The sequence below is a fragment of the Macrotis lagotis genome, chromosome X (genome assembly GCF_037893015.1).
Source record: "Macrotis lagotis isolate mMagLag1 chromosome X, bilby.v1.9.chrom.fasta, whole genome shotgun sequence".
Lineage (NCBI taxonomy): Eukaryota > Metazoa > Chordata > Mammalia > Peramelemorphia > Peramelidae > Macrotis > Macrotis lagotis.
The window spans coordinates 208,215,094-208,230,308 of record NC_133666.1 but is presented as its reverse complement, the minus strand read 5'-3'; the positions used below and the strand labels follow the sequence as shown (position 1 = coordinate 208,230,308).

The following is a 15,215-nucleotide window of genomic DNA, read 5'->3' as shown; positions in this document are numbered from 1 at the left end:
ATTTGGGGTTAAGTGACTTGCCCAAGTTCACACAGCTAGGTAATCATTAAGTGTCTGAGGCCAGATTTGAATTCAGGTCCTCCTGATTCCAGGACTGGTGCTCTATACACTGTGCTACCTAGCTGCCCCAAATTACACATTCATTAATAATTTTATGCTAGTCATTACAAGATATCCTTCTAGAACAGTATGGCATTTTGATTTCTTTTTCTTGATAATTTAAAATGACCTGAATATGTTTCATTTAATGAATTAAAGTTCAAATAAAATTTTTACCAAAACAGGAACATTTTAACACAATAGAGACACTCAGATGTATCTTCAGCTTGTCAGCAAATAACGCTTTTCTCATGGACCAAAAAACTATTACCTTGATGGACTTTGTAATTAAAATATCCAACCAAAAGGCAACATAATAAAAAAGAAACTTCTGAATATAGTTGACTGATTGGTTCAAAAAAGCAATCTGGACCTACCATGCCTTAAGATAATTTTTAAAAAATATACCCAGTAATGAATATTCAAACTTTCAGAGACCTATTGGTTTTAGAGTTTCCATTTATCTTTACAGCTTCATTTAATTCTCCCTCTTCCTCAAGTTCTGATAGCATTTTGTCTGGACCTTTCCTTGGAATTTATCTGTCTTCTATCATAATTATTTTTGTGTATATTTTCCCTTCTATCTGAGTGTAAGTCCTATGTATCTATCTGCATATATCCAGTATCTAATCTAGTACTTTTCACATAATAACCACTTAATCAATGACTAGCAAATTGAGTAAAAGTCATTCAGTTCAGAGTTTTTGCTTTACTCTTACTTATATTTGCACTTTTTCTAAGTTTCTAAAGGAAAATCATAAGATCAAATCTGGCAAAGGCTTTATAGGTCATTTAATATGATGCTTTTACATTATAGATAAGGAAAAGAGAAAAATGTTCTAATGAGATTGTCGGAGAGAAGCTCATGAAGAAGCTCAACAGTTTTTAGCAGTATTAGGCATCTTTGTTTTTTTCTGTTATTAAAAGATTGATGTGTGCCATTACATTGAAGGAAAGAAAGAAGGCTACAAAGGACAATGCTAACTTTTGGATTATTTAGTTTTTCTCTCTCAGGCCACTGATTCTTACCAGACCATCCAGGAAGACAATGGCAAAAACCAGTGGTGGGATGGCAGCCATCAGCATGACTACAGTCACAGCGCTCCATACAATTCAGCCCATATGTTCCATCCTGTCAATAAAGTTGTTCAAACACAGCAATGAAAGATGTGGAATCTTACAGAACATAGGTTTCAGAGAAGGAGAGAAACAATGAGGAGGCACATGTCACTTTAGATTATGGAAATAATCATTCTTCTCTGCTTTTCTGATATCTTTATCCACCTAACTGAAATAAGTTTCCTAACTTAGCATAAATAATACTCCCCACCCCAAAAGGTTTTACAATGTAATTTGGAATTGATTAAATTAAAAAGGTAAGATGATGATCTTTAAAAGAGATTTTCAAAAAAACTATTAAGTAAATGGTTACAGATTCTATCTACACATTGTACAGGAAAGAAAAAAAGTCATTTCTTCTTCTTCTTCTTCTTCTTCTTCTTCTTCTTCTTCTTCTTAGTATCTGTTGAATAATCTAAGTAACAATTTCCTGATTTAAGAGTAAAACAGATAAATGTGGAAAGACTGAATAAGGAAAAACCTCAAATTATTGAATCTCTCCCACAGAAACAGATGTTAGAATCATAGATTTAGAAATTAAAAGGTTGAGCATAATGGTACCTGACTATAATCTTTGTTGCTAGTAGGCTACTTGAGTTCAGGAGTTCTAAGCTAAAGGTGTACATGCTAAAGTCTGGAATCAAAATGGTGAACCCCCGGGGGTGGGTCATCAGGCTGTCTTTGGAGGGACAAATCAGCCCATCAGTCCAGGTTAAAAAAAATGACACAAATTGAAGCTATTATTACATTCAGTCCTAGGGTAAGACCTGAGAATGTCTGTGGCATTTTCAGCCTCAGTGAGATAGAAAAAAACAAGTTTTAAAAAAAGAAAAAAAAACAAGTTTTAAAAACAAACTAGAGGGGGCGGCTAGGTGGCACAGTGAATAGAGAACCAGCTTTGGAGTCAGGAGTACCTGGGTTCAAATCTGACCTCAGACATTTAATAATTACCTAGCTGTGTGGCCTTGGGCAAGCCACTTAAACCCATTGCCTTGAAAAAAAAAACAAACTAGAAGAACTTTAAAAATCATCAGATTTATTTATAGAGAGCTGAATCAAATTCATAAGAATACAAGGTATTCTCCAGTTGATAAAATGAACAAGCAGTTTTTAGATGAAGAAATTAAAGCTATCTATAGTCATATGAAAAAATGCTCCAAATCATTACTGATTAGAGAAATGCAAATTAAAACAACTCTGAAGTACCACCTCGCATCTGTCAGACTGGTTAAAATGACAAAAAAGGAAAATGATCATTGTTGGAGAGGAAGTGGGAAAACTGGAACATTAAGGCACTGTGCTAGAGTTGTAAACTGACCAAACCATTCTGTAGAACAATTAGAAACTGTGCCCAAAGGACAATAAAACTGGACATATTGTTTGATGCAGCAATACTACAATTAGTTCTATATTCCAAAGAGATCATAGAAAAGGGGAAAAGGCCCATATGTACAAAAATATTTATAGCACTTCTTTTTGGTAGTAGCAAAGAATTGGAAAATGAGGGGATGGTGTGTATAAGTTACAATATGAATAATATGAATGTGATGGAATATTATTTTTCTGTAAGAAATCATGAGCAGCTGGACTTTGGAAAAACTGAGAAAGACTTTCATAAACTGATGCTGAGTGAAGTGAGCAGAACCAGAGAATATTGTACACATTTATAGCATCATTGTGAGATGATCAACTATGATGGGCACAGTTTTTCTCAGAGTTCAGTGATCAAGGACACTCCTTTGAGAGACTTGTTACGTAAAATGCTATCCACATTCAGAGAAAAAACAAAAGGAGCCTGAATGCAGAGCAAAGCAAACTATGTTCACTTTTTAAAACTTCATTTATGCTTTTTCTTCTTTTTTTTCTCATGGTTTTCCCTCTTTAGTTCTAATTCTTCTTTAACAATATGACTATCATGGAAATATGTTAAACATTAAAAATAAATGTCATATTGCTCACTGCTATGGAGAAGGGGGAGGAAAAGAAGATGGTTGAAAAATGTGGAACTCAAAAGCTTGCAAAAGGATTAATTGTTGAAAACTATTTTTGCATGTAATTGGGAAAAAATAAAAAGAAATACTTTAAATTAAAAATAAGTCATCATTTTAACCCTCTCATTGTATAGACGAGGAAAATGAAGTTCAGGGAGTTTAAGTCATTTGATCAGATTGATATGGTTAATAAATATCTGAGGTAGAATTTAAATTGAAGCCTTCCTTACTCTAGATCCTGGCCATGACCCAGGATCTATGTTGACTCTTTATGTGATAAGTGGAGGAAGAAGTAAGATTCTTCCTTTTCTTTACAGTTCTTTATTGCATGGGCTGAAAAGATTAGACATGATCTGATTCTATAGACTTTTCACTTTCATGCTTATTTTTAAATACATTATCTTAAAGTCATAATTTTTCCTGTCTTTTAGAAAAGAACATGATGAATTTTAAATATTTAAATTATAATATAAAACCTTACTGAAGAATTTTTCCATTTTTAGTTTTATAAACATCATTTTTCTATAAGACAACAGAAATCAAATGTTTCATGAATATGGCACTTAACTCTGTGGGAGAAGGATATTATAGCTTTTCCCTCTCATGCTAATCTATAAAGTAGATGCAGGGAAGGACACCAGAAGCACTCTCTCAACTGAAGAAAATATATCATAACAGTAGCTAACAAGGGGAATAGATACAGAATTAGTAGAAAACATGGGATAATTGGTATTGATAGCATAACAGGAAGGTCTATGCTAAAGAACATCTGAGGATGACAGATTATGCATTGGGGAAGGAGTAAGGGAAATGGGTGATTCCAATTTAAAAACCAGTTTGTAGAGGTGACTAAGTGGTGCAGTGAATAGAGCACCAGCCCTGGAGTCAGGAGTACCTGAGTTCAAATCCGACCTCAGACACTTAATAATTAGCTAGCTATGTGGCCTTGGGTAAGCCACTTAATTCCATTGCCTTGAAAAAAAAAGGAGTGATATGGATCCTCCAACTTGAGAAACAATGCTCTTTCAACTTTACTCCAACCCTTGAAGGTTTTTCTAGCTCCAGATATTGACATTTTATCTGCCTCTAAAACACAGAGGGCTTTATTTTTTAAGTCAACAGATAAATAGTATGATTTTTGAACTAGGGAAATACTAAGTATTTGAACTAGTAAATACTAAGTAAATTTATCTATCAAAAGATAAGTAAATATGTAAGATTTAACATTTTTATACATTTAAAAGTGCTGTATAAATATCTGAAAGTGTGCTAGTACTTCTTTTATAACCTAAGGAATACTACTGTTAGCATAGACTAGATGTGAATTAAATGTTAATGATATGTGTGTGTGTGTGTTTATGTGTGTGTGTTCATATATAATATACACACACATATACATGGTTATGAAAACCAACACAAAGATGTATATTTAAATGAGGAGTGGAGATCAAGGGTGAGAAGAGAAAAGAAAAGAATGATAAGGACATTGAGGATGTTTAGAATATTGCAGACTAATTGGACATTTCCCAATTCCTTTTTTTCCATAGCATTCATATCTATCTCATTGTAGAAATACTTCACTAGGACATGAATTTAAAGAATTTAATCATTCTACTACCTCCCTGAGTTTTGTTTAAATTGACCCAAGCAATTTAATGAAAAAAAAAGTGCAAAAGGAGGTGGCTTAGTTCTACCAAATCTAAAATTATATTATAAAGCATCAGTCATCAAAACTGTCTGGTATTGGCTAAGAAACAGAGTGGTGGATCAGTAAATAGACTAGGTACAATAGCAGGAAATGATTATAGTAATCTGCTGTTTGATAAACCCAAAGAATCCAGCTATTGGGATAAAAACTCTCTCTTCAATAAAAACTTTTGGGAAAATTGGAAGTTAGTATGGCAGAAACTTGGATTAGACCAACACCTCACACCCTATACCAAGATAAGATCCAAATGGATACAGGATTTAGACATAAAAAACAATATTATAAGCAAACTAGGAGAGCAAGGAATAGTTTACCTATCAGATCTATGGAAAGGGAAGCAGAGACCAAGGAAGAGATAGAGAACATCATTAAAAACAAATTAGATAATTTCAATTTCATTAAATTAAAAAGCTTTTCCATTTCCCAAATTGACAAACGGTCAAAGGATATGCAAAGGCAATTTACAGATGAGATCAAAGCAATCCACAGCCATATAAAAAATGCTCTAAATCATTAATTATTAGAGAAATGCAAATTAAAGCTTCTCTGAGGTACCACCTCACACCTCTCAGATTGGCCAATATGACCAGAAGGGATAATGATCATTGTTAGAAGGGTTGTGGGAGATTTGGGACACTATTACACTGTCGGTGGAGCTGTGAACTCATCCAACCCTTCTTGGAGAGCTATTTGGAACTATGCCCAAAGGGCAACAAAAATGTGCATACCCTTTGACCCAGCAATACCACTACTGGGTCTATACTCTGAAGAGGTGATGCAAAAGGGTAAAAACGTTACTTGTACAAAAATATTTATAGCAGTCCTGTTTGTGGTGGCAGAGAATTGGAAATCAAGTAAATGTCCTATAATTGGGGAATGGCTTAGCAAACTGTGGTATATGTATATCATGGAACACTACTGTTTTATTAGAAACCAGGAGGGATGGGATTTCAGGGAATCCTGGAGGGATTTGCATGAACTGATGCTGAGTGAGATGAACAGAACCAGAAAAACATGTATACCCTAACAGCAACATGGGGGTCATGATCAACCTTGAAGGACTCACTCATTCCATCAGTGCAACAATTGGGAGCAATTTTGGGCTGTCTGCAAAGGAGAGTACCATCTGTATCCAGATAAGGAGCTGTGCAGTTTGAACAAAGTTCAAGGACTATTCACTTTAATTTAGGAAAAAAACAGATATCTTATTGTCTGATCTTGTTACCTCTTAGACTTCTTATCTCTTCTCTAAGGATATGATTTCTTTCTCATCACACCCAATTTGGATCAAGGTAAAACATGGAAACAAAGTAAAGACTGACAGATTGCTTTCTGTTGGGGGGGTGGGGGGAGGGAAGTAAGATTGGGGGGAAATTGTAAAACTCAAATATCTTTAATAAAAATTAATTAAAAAATAAATTAAAAAGCTTTTGCACAGACAAAATCACTGTAACCAAGATCAAAAGAAATGTAGTAAATTGGGAAACAATTTTTACAACTAGTATTTCTGACTCATTTCTAAAATATATAGAGAACTGAGTCAAATTTTCAAAAAACAAGCCATTCTCCAATTGCATGGTCAAAGGATATGCAAAGGCAATTTACAGATGAGGAAATCAAAGCAATCCATAGTCATATGAAAAATTGTTCTAAATCATTACTTATTAGAGAAATGAAAATGAAAGCACCTCTGAGGTACCACCTCACACCTGTCAGACTGGGAATATGACCAGAAAGGACAATGATCAATGTTGGAAGGGTTGTGGGAAATCTGTTGGTGGAGCTGTGAACTCATCCAAACTTTCTGGGGAGCAAATTTGGAATTACACCCAAAGGGCAACAAAAATGTGCATACCCTTTGATCCAGCAATACCACTACTGGGCCTATACCCTTAAGAGATTATGAAAAAGGGTAAAAACATCACTTGTACAAAAATATTCATAGAAGACCTGTTAGTGGTGGCAAAGAATTGGAAATTGAGTGAATGTTCATCAATTGGGGAATGGATTAATAAACTGGTATATGTATGTGATAGAACACTATCGTTCTATTAGAAACCAGGAGGGATGGGAATTCAAGGAAGCCTGGAAGGATTTGCATGAACTGATACTAAGTGAGATGAGCAGAACCCTAACAGCAACATAGGGGTGATGGTCAACCTTAATGGACTTACTCATTCCATCAGTGCAACAATCAGGCACAATTTTGGGATATCTGTGATGGAGAATACCATCTGTATCCAGAGAAAGAACTGTGGAGTTTGAACAAAGACCACAGACTATCACTTTTAATTTAAAAAAAAAAACTGTTATCTTATTATGTAATTTTGTTATCTTATACTTTATTTTTTCCCCTTAAGTGTGATTTCTCTCTTATCACATTCAATTTAGATCAGTGAATAGCATGGAAACAATGTAAAGACTAACAGACTGCCTTTTGTTTGGGGTGGGGAGTGAGATTAGGGGGAAAATTGTAAAATTCAAGATAAATATAGTAAATTTTAAAAAAATAATCAAATTGACCCAAGATACCCAGAAAAAACAGCATAAAATTCTCACGTTGACATGCTTTGGAAAATAAAATTTCAACCTTTGCACAGTTAGATGTATTGAGGTTTACCTGGCAAGAAAATTCACATTTCTCCCCTCGCCATCCAGGAGCACAGGTACAGGTGCCATCCAGTGCACTGCAAGCTCCTCCATTTAGGCATTCGCAGGTTGAGTTGCAGCCAAAGCCCCATTTGCCACTGGGACAGTTGATGGAGCAATCCACACCATGCCAACCTGCCACAGCAAAGTGCCATCAGTTTGTTGAGGAAATAAAGACAGCTATTTATACTATGTTACAATCACATGGATCTCATATCACCCATACATAATTCCCCATGATCTCTTTCTCACTGTTATCTCAGGTGAAGAGGTGAATTTTTTCCTTGACAGGACAAATTCTTCTAGATGTATCCTTGATCTCACTCCTTCCTGACATCTCTAGCATATTAATCCCACTGTCTCTTTAATATTAATTCTCTCCTTATGTACATTATTTCTCTGATGTTTACAAAGATGTCCCATTTTTCAAAATTTGATTCACCTGTGTCCTCCATGTAGTGTCTAAAATCTCTTCTCTCCTTTTTCGACTAAGCCCCTTGAAAAAGTCATTTATATTAGGTACCACCATTTCCCACTCTTCTCATTCACAGTGAATCCTCTATCTACTTATTCATCATAAACAAGCTTTTCCAAAGTTATCAATGATTTCTTAATTGCCACCTGTAATAGTATTTATTTTTCTCAATGCTCATTCTTCTTGACCTCTATGCAACCACTGATATTGCAGATCCCCATGTCTTCCTGGGTTTTCATGATGTTTCTATTCTGTTTCTTATCCTTTCTCTCTGTCTCAGTCTTTTGTTCTTTTTGGGGGGCTGGGATGAGGCAATGATGTTAAGTGACTTGCTCAAGGTCATGCAGCAAACCTGAAATGTCTGAGACTCAATTTGGGGCCAGTTCTCTATATACTGTGCCATCTTACTGTCCCTGTCTCAGTCTTTATGTTGGATCTTTGTCCAAGTAACATTCACTGTAGGTATCCTTCAAGACTCTGTCCTTGACCCTCTTCTCCTTTTCTAAATTATTCCTCTTGTGAGTTTACCAGTTCTCAGAGAATTAGCAATATCTATGCTGATGATTCTCAGAACTATAAATCCAACACTAACTCTTTCGAGTTTCATTTCAATAAGGGCAACTTGCCCCTTGGATATCTCAGAATAGATGTCTGAAGGAATATCAAACTTAGTTTAAACAAAACATAACTATTACCTTTATCCTTGAAACTTCCCCTCTTTCAAACTTTCCTAATTACTGTTGAGGGTCTCACTATCAACCCAGTCATCTAGGCTTGCAACCTCAGTGTTACTCTTGCCTCTTCTCACATTCACCCCACATATTCAATGTCTCATCAAATTTTGCAGTTTCTATATTTACATTCTTTGTATCTATCCCCTTCTCTCCATTCACATAATCACCACCTTAAAACAAGTTCTTATCACCTCATAACCTTTATTGTAATAGCTTCCTTGTTGGTCTTCTTGCTCCTAATTTCTCCCCACTCCAGTCCATCTTCCACAAAACTGCCAAAGTAATTTTTCCTAAAATGCAGGTCTGATCATTTCAATCTCTCTCCTACTAAGTCAGATCCACTGGCTCCTTATCACCTCTAGGATTAAATACTTCTATCTGTCATTTGAAGTCCTTCATAAAACTGGCCTCTTCCTATCTTTTTAATCTCTATTCTATTTTAGTTACCATGTACTCTAAACTATAGCGCTACTGGTCTGCTTACTGTTCCTCCCCCCCCCCCAATTCCTAACATTATGCCTTTGTACTAGATGTCCCCCCATACTTAAAAATACTCTTTCACATTTACCTTTTTGCTTTCCTGACTTCCTTCAACACCACTCTTCCATTCCCAATGTGTTCCTTTTACAATTATCTTCCATCTATTCTAAATATATTTTGTGTGTTACCCAATTGGATATAAATGCATTAATTAAGTGCCTATAAAATAATAATAATTACCTAGCATTATATAATGCTTTAAGGTTTGTAAAGTGCTCTACAAATATCTCAATTAATGCTTATAACAAACCTGGAAAACAAACACTGTTTTACAGATGTTCCCATTTTACAGATGAGGAAACAGAGGCAGGAAGAGGTTAAGATTTGCCCAGGGTCATACAGGTAGTTAATTTCAAAGGTTAAATTTGAACGCAGATCTTTGTGAGTCCAAATTCAGTGTTCTATCCATTTTACCACCTAGTTGTCCTACTACTAGAATTATGTTAAATGATAGAGGTACAAAGAAAGGCAAAAACCAGTATAGTATCTCTCTTATTATAAATGTAAACTCCTCAAGGTCAGGAATAGTAGTTTTGTTGACTGACTGATTCAAGATATCTAAGAGCAGAGCACTATCATAAGGCAATCCAGCAGGTAATACTGATTCTTCTATCTAAAGGAACAAAGCAACACCTTGGCCCAGCTCTTCTTGTTGCATTTGATCTTTATCTACAGGGAAGTGCCAGCATCAAACAAACAAGAATGGACTATTTGAATTGGGGTATGGCAATCCCTTTAACATCCAGTCAGGTCCACTATACTATATTGGGTTTTATAAGTTAAGAATATATATATATTTTAAAAAAGCAACCTAGCATAAAACAAAAAATGAGTATTTAAGAGAAAAATTGTTATTCTTAAAACACAATTCAATAGAGTATGTTGTGCTTCTTGACAGCTATCACACTTATGGATGAGTGACCACCTTCTGCCCTTCCCATAAAATGGACTTTGTGCAAGAATTTCTTAAAGTGATTCTACCATAAGTTTCAGATCTGAGTTTGACTAACTTAATGCATGTACAGAGATGTAAAACTGTCTGGTTGCATTTTTTTCCCAAAGTTGATAAGAGTCATAGGATTTTTAAATTGGAAGAGATTGTTGAGCTTGCCTACTCCAAATACCTTCATTTACAAAAGAGGAAATTTGTGACCTAGAGAGTTGAAGAGAATTATGGTCACAGCTTATTAATGGCAGATATGGAACTAATGCTTTAATGCTATGCTTCTTCCACTAGTACTTAGTTGTTCACATAACTTTATATTATATCTTCTTCATTGAAGACTCACATAGGAAGTCATGCAGATTTTCTTACCTGCTTTGCAGGTACAAGAACCATCTATTGGAGAACAGGTGGCATCATTTTTACAACTGCATTGAGAAGAACAGTTTATCCCATAGGTCCCTTGAGGACAAGGAGTAGAACAAGTAGCATCCTAGAAAGGCATAAGTAAGAAAACATGAATAATGAAAACATGTCTCAATCACATTAATTATGATTTCTAGAACTCAGAGAGAATTCTAGAATCCTTACTTTTAATCTTTATAGCGTCAGTGGCCAAAATTTCTTCAAAAGTGTTGTTATATTATCACTAATATATGGTCTGTTAAATATAGATTTTAATAAGATCTACGATGACATTGGCTCTATCTCAGTTTGGGATATAGTGTTGTGTAGCCCATTTTGCATCATTTATAAGAGGGATCATATTGCATAAACAATAGTAACATTTTTATCACAACCAAAGAGAGACAGCATGATTGTAGATTAGGAACATCACTATAAATTTAACAGAGCAAATAATTATAAACATTACCTCAAATGAAGGTGCTCTTCCTTTCTTGTCACAGAAATAATATAATTAGTAGTTTAGTAGTTTCATTCTTTGAGTGTGAGAATATAACAATACTGAGAGGGGATTTGTTAAGTAACAATGATATGTGATGGGTTTTCATATATGAATGTTGACCTCACGTTAATTAAAAAATCTTTAATTTATATGATAACCAAAATTCACTAAATAATTTCCTTTAGCAACAAGTATCCTTAAAGAATAAGTATCATCAGGGCGGCTAGATGGTGCAGTGGAGAGGCAGCTAGGTGGTGCAGTGGGGGGGGGGGAATGGCTAGGTGGTGCAGTGGACAGAGCACCAGCCCTGGAGTCAGGAGTACCTGAGTTCAAATCCAGCCTCAGATACTTAATAATTACCTAGCTGTGTGGCCTTGGGCAAACCACTCAATCCCATTGCCTTGCTACAAAAACAAAAACCCTAAAAAAATATCATCATCCTCATTTTATAGAGAACAAAACAGGTTTAGGAGAAGTGAAGCTATTGCCTAAGGCCGGCAATTAAATGAGAGTCAAGATGCAAACCCAGATCTCTCCTTTCTTTAAGACCATTGGACTTTGTATTATGCCACAGTGCTTTTCTGAGGACTTAAGATCAATATAAAGATTAATTTCGTGACATTAGGATATTGTTAAATATAAAGATAAATTTTTAAATGTCATGAAATCATCTTCTTTTATAGCCTTTAAAAAGAGGAAGGATTCAAAACTTGGAATTTCTCAAGTGTAACACTTCCTTTAAGTTATGGAATGGGCAAGATAAACCACTACTAGCCATTCCAGACTCTTTGACTGACTATATATAAACTTGAAAAATATGAATTCTTCATGCTATAGTTTGCTTATCTTTAAAATACTGGATTTAATATGAAAATAGCTCAGACTCTTCTAAAATAGACAACTGTTTAAATAAAAATTGGAAGAATAAGTAACAAATAGTAAGTCTTCAAATATACTATAATATAGTTCTTTTTTAAAAAATCAGACTTATTAATGTTAAATATAAATAAAATAAATATAAATATTTATAATTACTTTAGTGTTTTCTCCTTCCTCTTTTCCTCTTTCATTTAGTTAGGGAATGGACCAGTCACTGATATAGGGAGCTCTCAGGCAATGGAGGTTAGAAACTTTTCTGCAACTTAGAGAGTTGCCTATATCACTAAGAAACTAAGTGACTTGCCCAGGGTCATACTGCCAGTATTTGCTGGAATAGACCTTGAACGCAGATCATCTTCTTGGTTACTTCTCTTGAATAGCCTTTTCTAGGCTGCTTCTCTTTCAAAAGGTGAATAATTTCCAGAAAATTGTAGCAATTCTCATGAAAGTGCCGCTATCCATAGTCTCTAGATTTCAACAATTTCCCCCTCTGAACTTGACTTTGTTAGATCTTGCTGATTCAGGCCAAAGTCAAAATAGCTCACCTTAAATCCAGGGGCACAGAGGCACTTCCCTGTCACACCATCACAGTCAGCCCCATTCTGGCAACTGCATAGTTGTTGGCAGGCTTCCCCAAAGAACCCAGGCGTACAGGTCTCATTGCAGTAGAGTCCAGACCAGCCTGGCTTGCAAGAACATTCTCCAGAAACAGGATGACAGCTGAAGAAAAGAGTAAATAGAATAAATTACTCTGGAGTATTTATTAATATATAAAGTATGGTTAGAACCTGTGCTTTCACCAGTATGCAACAACCAATGGGGACGTTCCTTAAACCAAAATTTTCCCTAATTTTGGTAAAAATCAATACATCATTTTTAGCATTCTTTCAAGTCTCAGCAAAAGTCTCACCTCCTCTGGGAAACCTTCTGATCTATTTTAATTTTGGTGCCTTCACTCTGATAATCACATGAACTTTAAAAAAAAAACTTGTAGTCTATATAACCTTGAATTTAAAAAATATTACATTTAATTAAAAAATATAATCTTATTATGTAATTTTGCTATCTCATATTTTATTTTTTTCCTTAAGGTTATGATTTCTCTCTTAACACATTCAACTTAGATCATTGTATAGCATGGAAACAATCTGTGGGGGTTGGGGAGGAGGGAAAAATTGTTAGGGGAAAAATTGTAAAATTCAAAAATAATCAAATTCAAAAAATCTTATAGTCTAGGGTCAGCTGGGTGGCTCAGTGGATAGAGCACCAGCCCTGGAGTCAGAAGGATTTGAGTTCAAATCCGATCTCAGACATTTAATAATTGCCTAGTTGTGTGACCTTGGGCAAGTCACTTAACCTCATTGCCTCAAGTAAATAAAATTTAAAAGAAAAAGAAACTTCTAATCTTTGAGAGATTCCTGAGGTACTAAGAAGTCAAGTGGTCACACAATTTTCATGTGTCACAGATAGGATATGAACCCAAACTACAGGGCTCACACTCAATGCAAGTTGTCTCTCAATTCACAAAAGTATCAAAAAGTAATACTTTTGTGTGACAACTCAGTGCTTAGCAAAACATCTATTTAACTCTAATATACAATTTGTTATACTTCTACCATGATTTTTCATTTGTTCAACAAGGATTTATTAGTTGGCTACTATATACAGAGAACTATTCAGAATATTGTGTATATGAAGACAAAAATAAAATAGCCCTTTCTTTCGAAGTCTTGACATTCTACTAGGGAGAAAAGAACATATAGAAAGGTAAGTATGAATGTTTGTTCTTCATTATCGAAGAAGACTATGACATTAGCGAGGTGATGCCATGACAAGATCATGAATTGTATTTCAGAGTCATCTGGGTCCAAGGGCCAGATATGCATCAGAGTGGCTGGAGATGGCCCGGCATGCAAGATAATCAGGGTTAAGTGACTTGCCCAAAGTCACACAGATGTATCTACTAAATAACTACCAAGTAATTTGGGGGGTTTAGAGAGGTTACAGGAAAGGTCTCATATTGGAGATGACATGATTATCATGAAAGGAGACTGAAAATTCAAGAGTTGGAGTTGAAGAGGAAGAGGATTTTAGGCATAGGAAGTGAGAGATGTATAAGGAAAAGCAATTTCCCCAAGATTGATATTTTACCCATATAACTAAAAGAAGCCCATTTCAGGAAGCAGACCTGAAAAACCTGAGAGATTCACCATTTCCAGATCTCCTGAGGTCCAATGGTCTCAAAAAATCCATCAATAAATCTAATTTGGATATGTAATTTTGTATGTAGACTCACTCCTTTTTCTTTTCTAATTTTGATACTGATTTTCCACAAATCGCATATTTGAATAGGTACTTTCTCCCATATGTAGGAATTAAAATGAATTTGAAGACTTGTTTAAATTATAAACTTTCTGCTTCAGAGAAAAAAAAATACCAAAATAGCACATCCCACAATGCAGCCTAAATGGATTCATATCCTTAAGATGAAAGATTATACAAAAAAATTACCAGAAAAACAAATAATATACTTCTCACATCTTTGGATTGGAGATATATTTTTAGTCAAAGAAAGTATAGAGGCAATTACAAAAGGTAAAACAGATAACTTTAATTACAAAAAACTGAAAAGCTTCTGCACAAATAAAATTTATATACCTAGGACAAGAAGGGAAGTGGAGCCCTGGCATAGGTCTGAGAATGTCTCTTGCATAGCCTCTTCCTGGCCACTGAAGTGCTAACATGTGGTACACTGTTAGATTGATTCCATCCCCAGTGTCCACAGTCCTCCCTTTGTTGAGCTGCGTTGGAGAAATGGTTGACTCACTATGACTTCTTCTGGATTTCCCATTAAGCTGTGGTCTGTTTTTTTTTTTTTTTTAAAGATCTGTTCAGAGGAGTTTTGTGGAGTTTGGCATACTAGCTCCTATAACTCTGACACCTTTGGCTCTACCCAAACCAGATCTGTCTGGTACTTATCTATGTCATAAGAAATATTTAGCTTGCATGTATTCATTAAATATTAATCCAGGTCACCAAGCTAAGGATACTGACTTTGTGATTTATGATTGGACCTATAAAGGGGGCCACAAAAATATATATAAGTAGGGCATTCTAATATAGATAGAAACATCTGTTACACATTTTTCATTGAATAAAATTTAAAATTAA

General features: G+C 35.0%; 1 protein-coding gene across 2 annotated transcripts in view; it reads right to left on the bottom strand.

Moving 5' to 3' along the window:
• The window catches only part of MEGF10 (multiple EGF like domains 10), a 165,245-nt gene that overhangs the window by 43,671 nt on the left and 106,359 nt on the right, over positions 1–15,215 (bottom strand). For both annotated transcript variants that reach the window (XM_074199623.1, XM_074199624.1), the window contains exons 10-13: positions 12,590–12,764; positions 10,631–10,751; positions 7,538–7,701; positions 1,129–1,231 (exon numbers count right to left, since the gene is read on the bottom strand). In XM_074199623.1, coding sequence (XP_074055724.1) covers positions 1,129–1,231; positions 7,538–7,701; positions 10,631–10,751; positions 12,590–12,764 — 563 coding nt within the window. The remainder of the gene's footprint in view (positions 1–1,128; positions 1,232–7,537; positions 7,702–10,630; positions 10,752–12,589; positions 12,765–15,215) is intronic.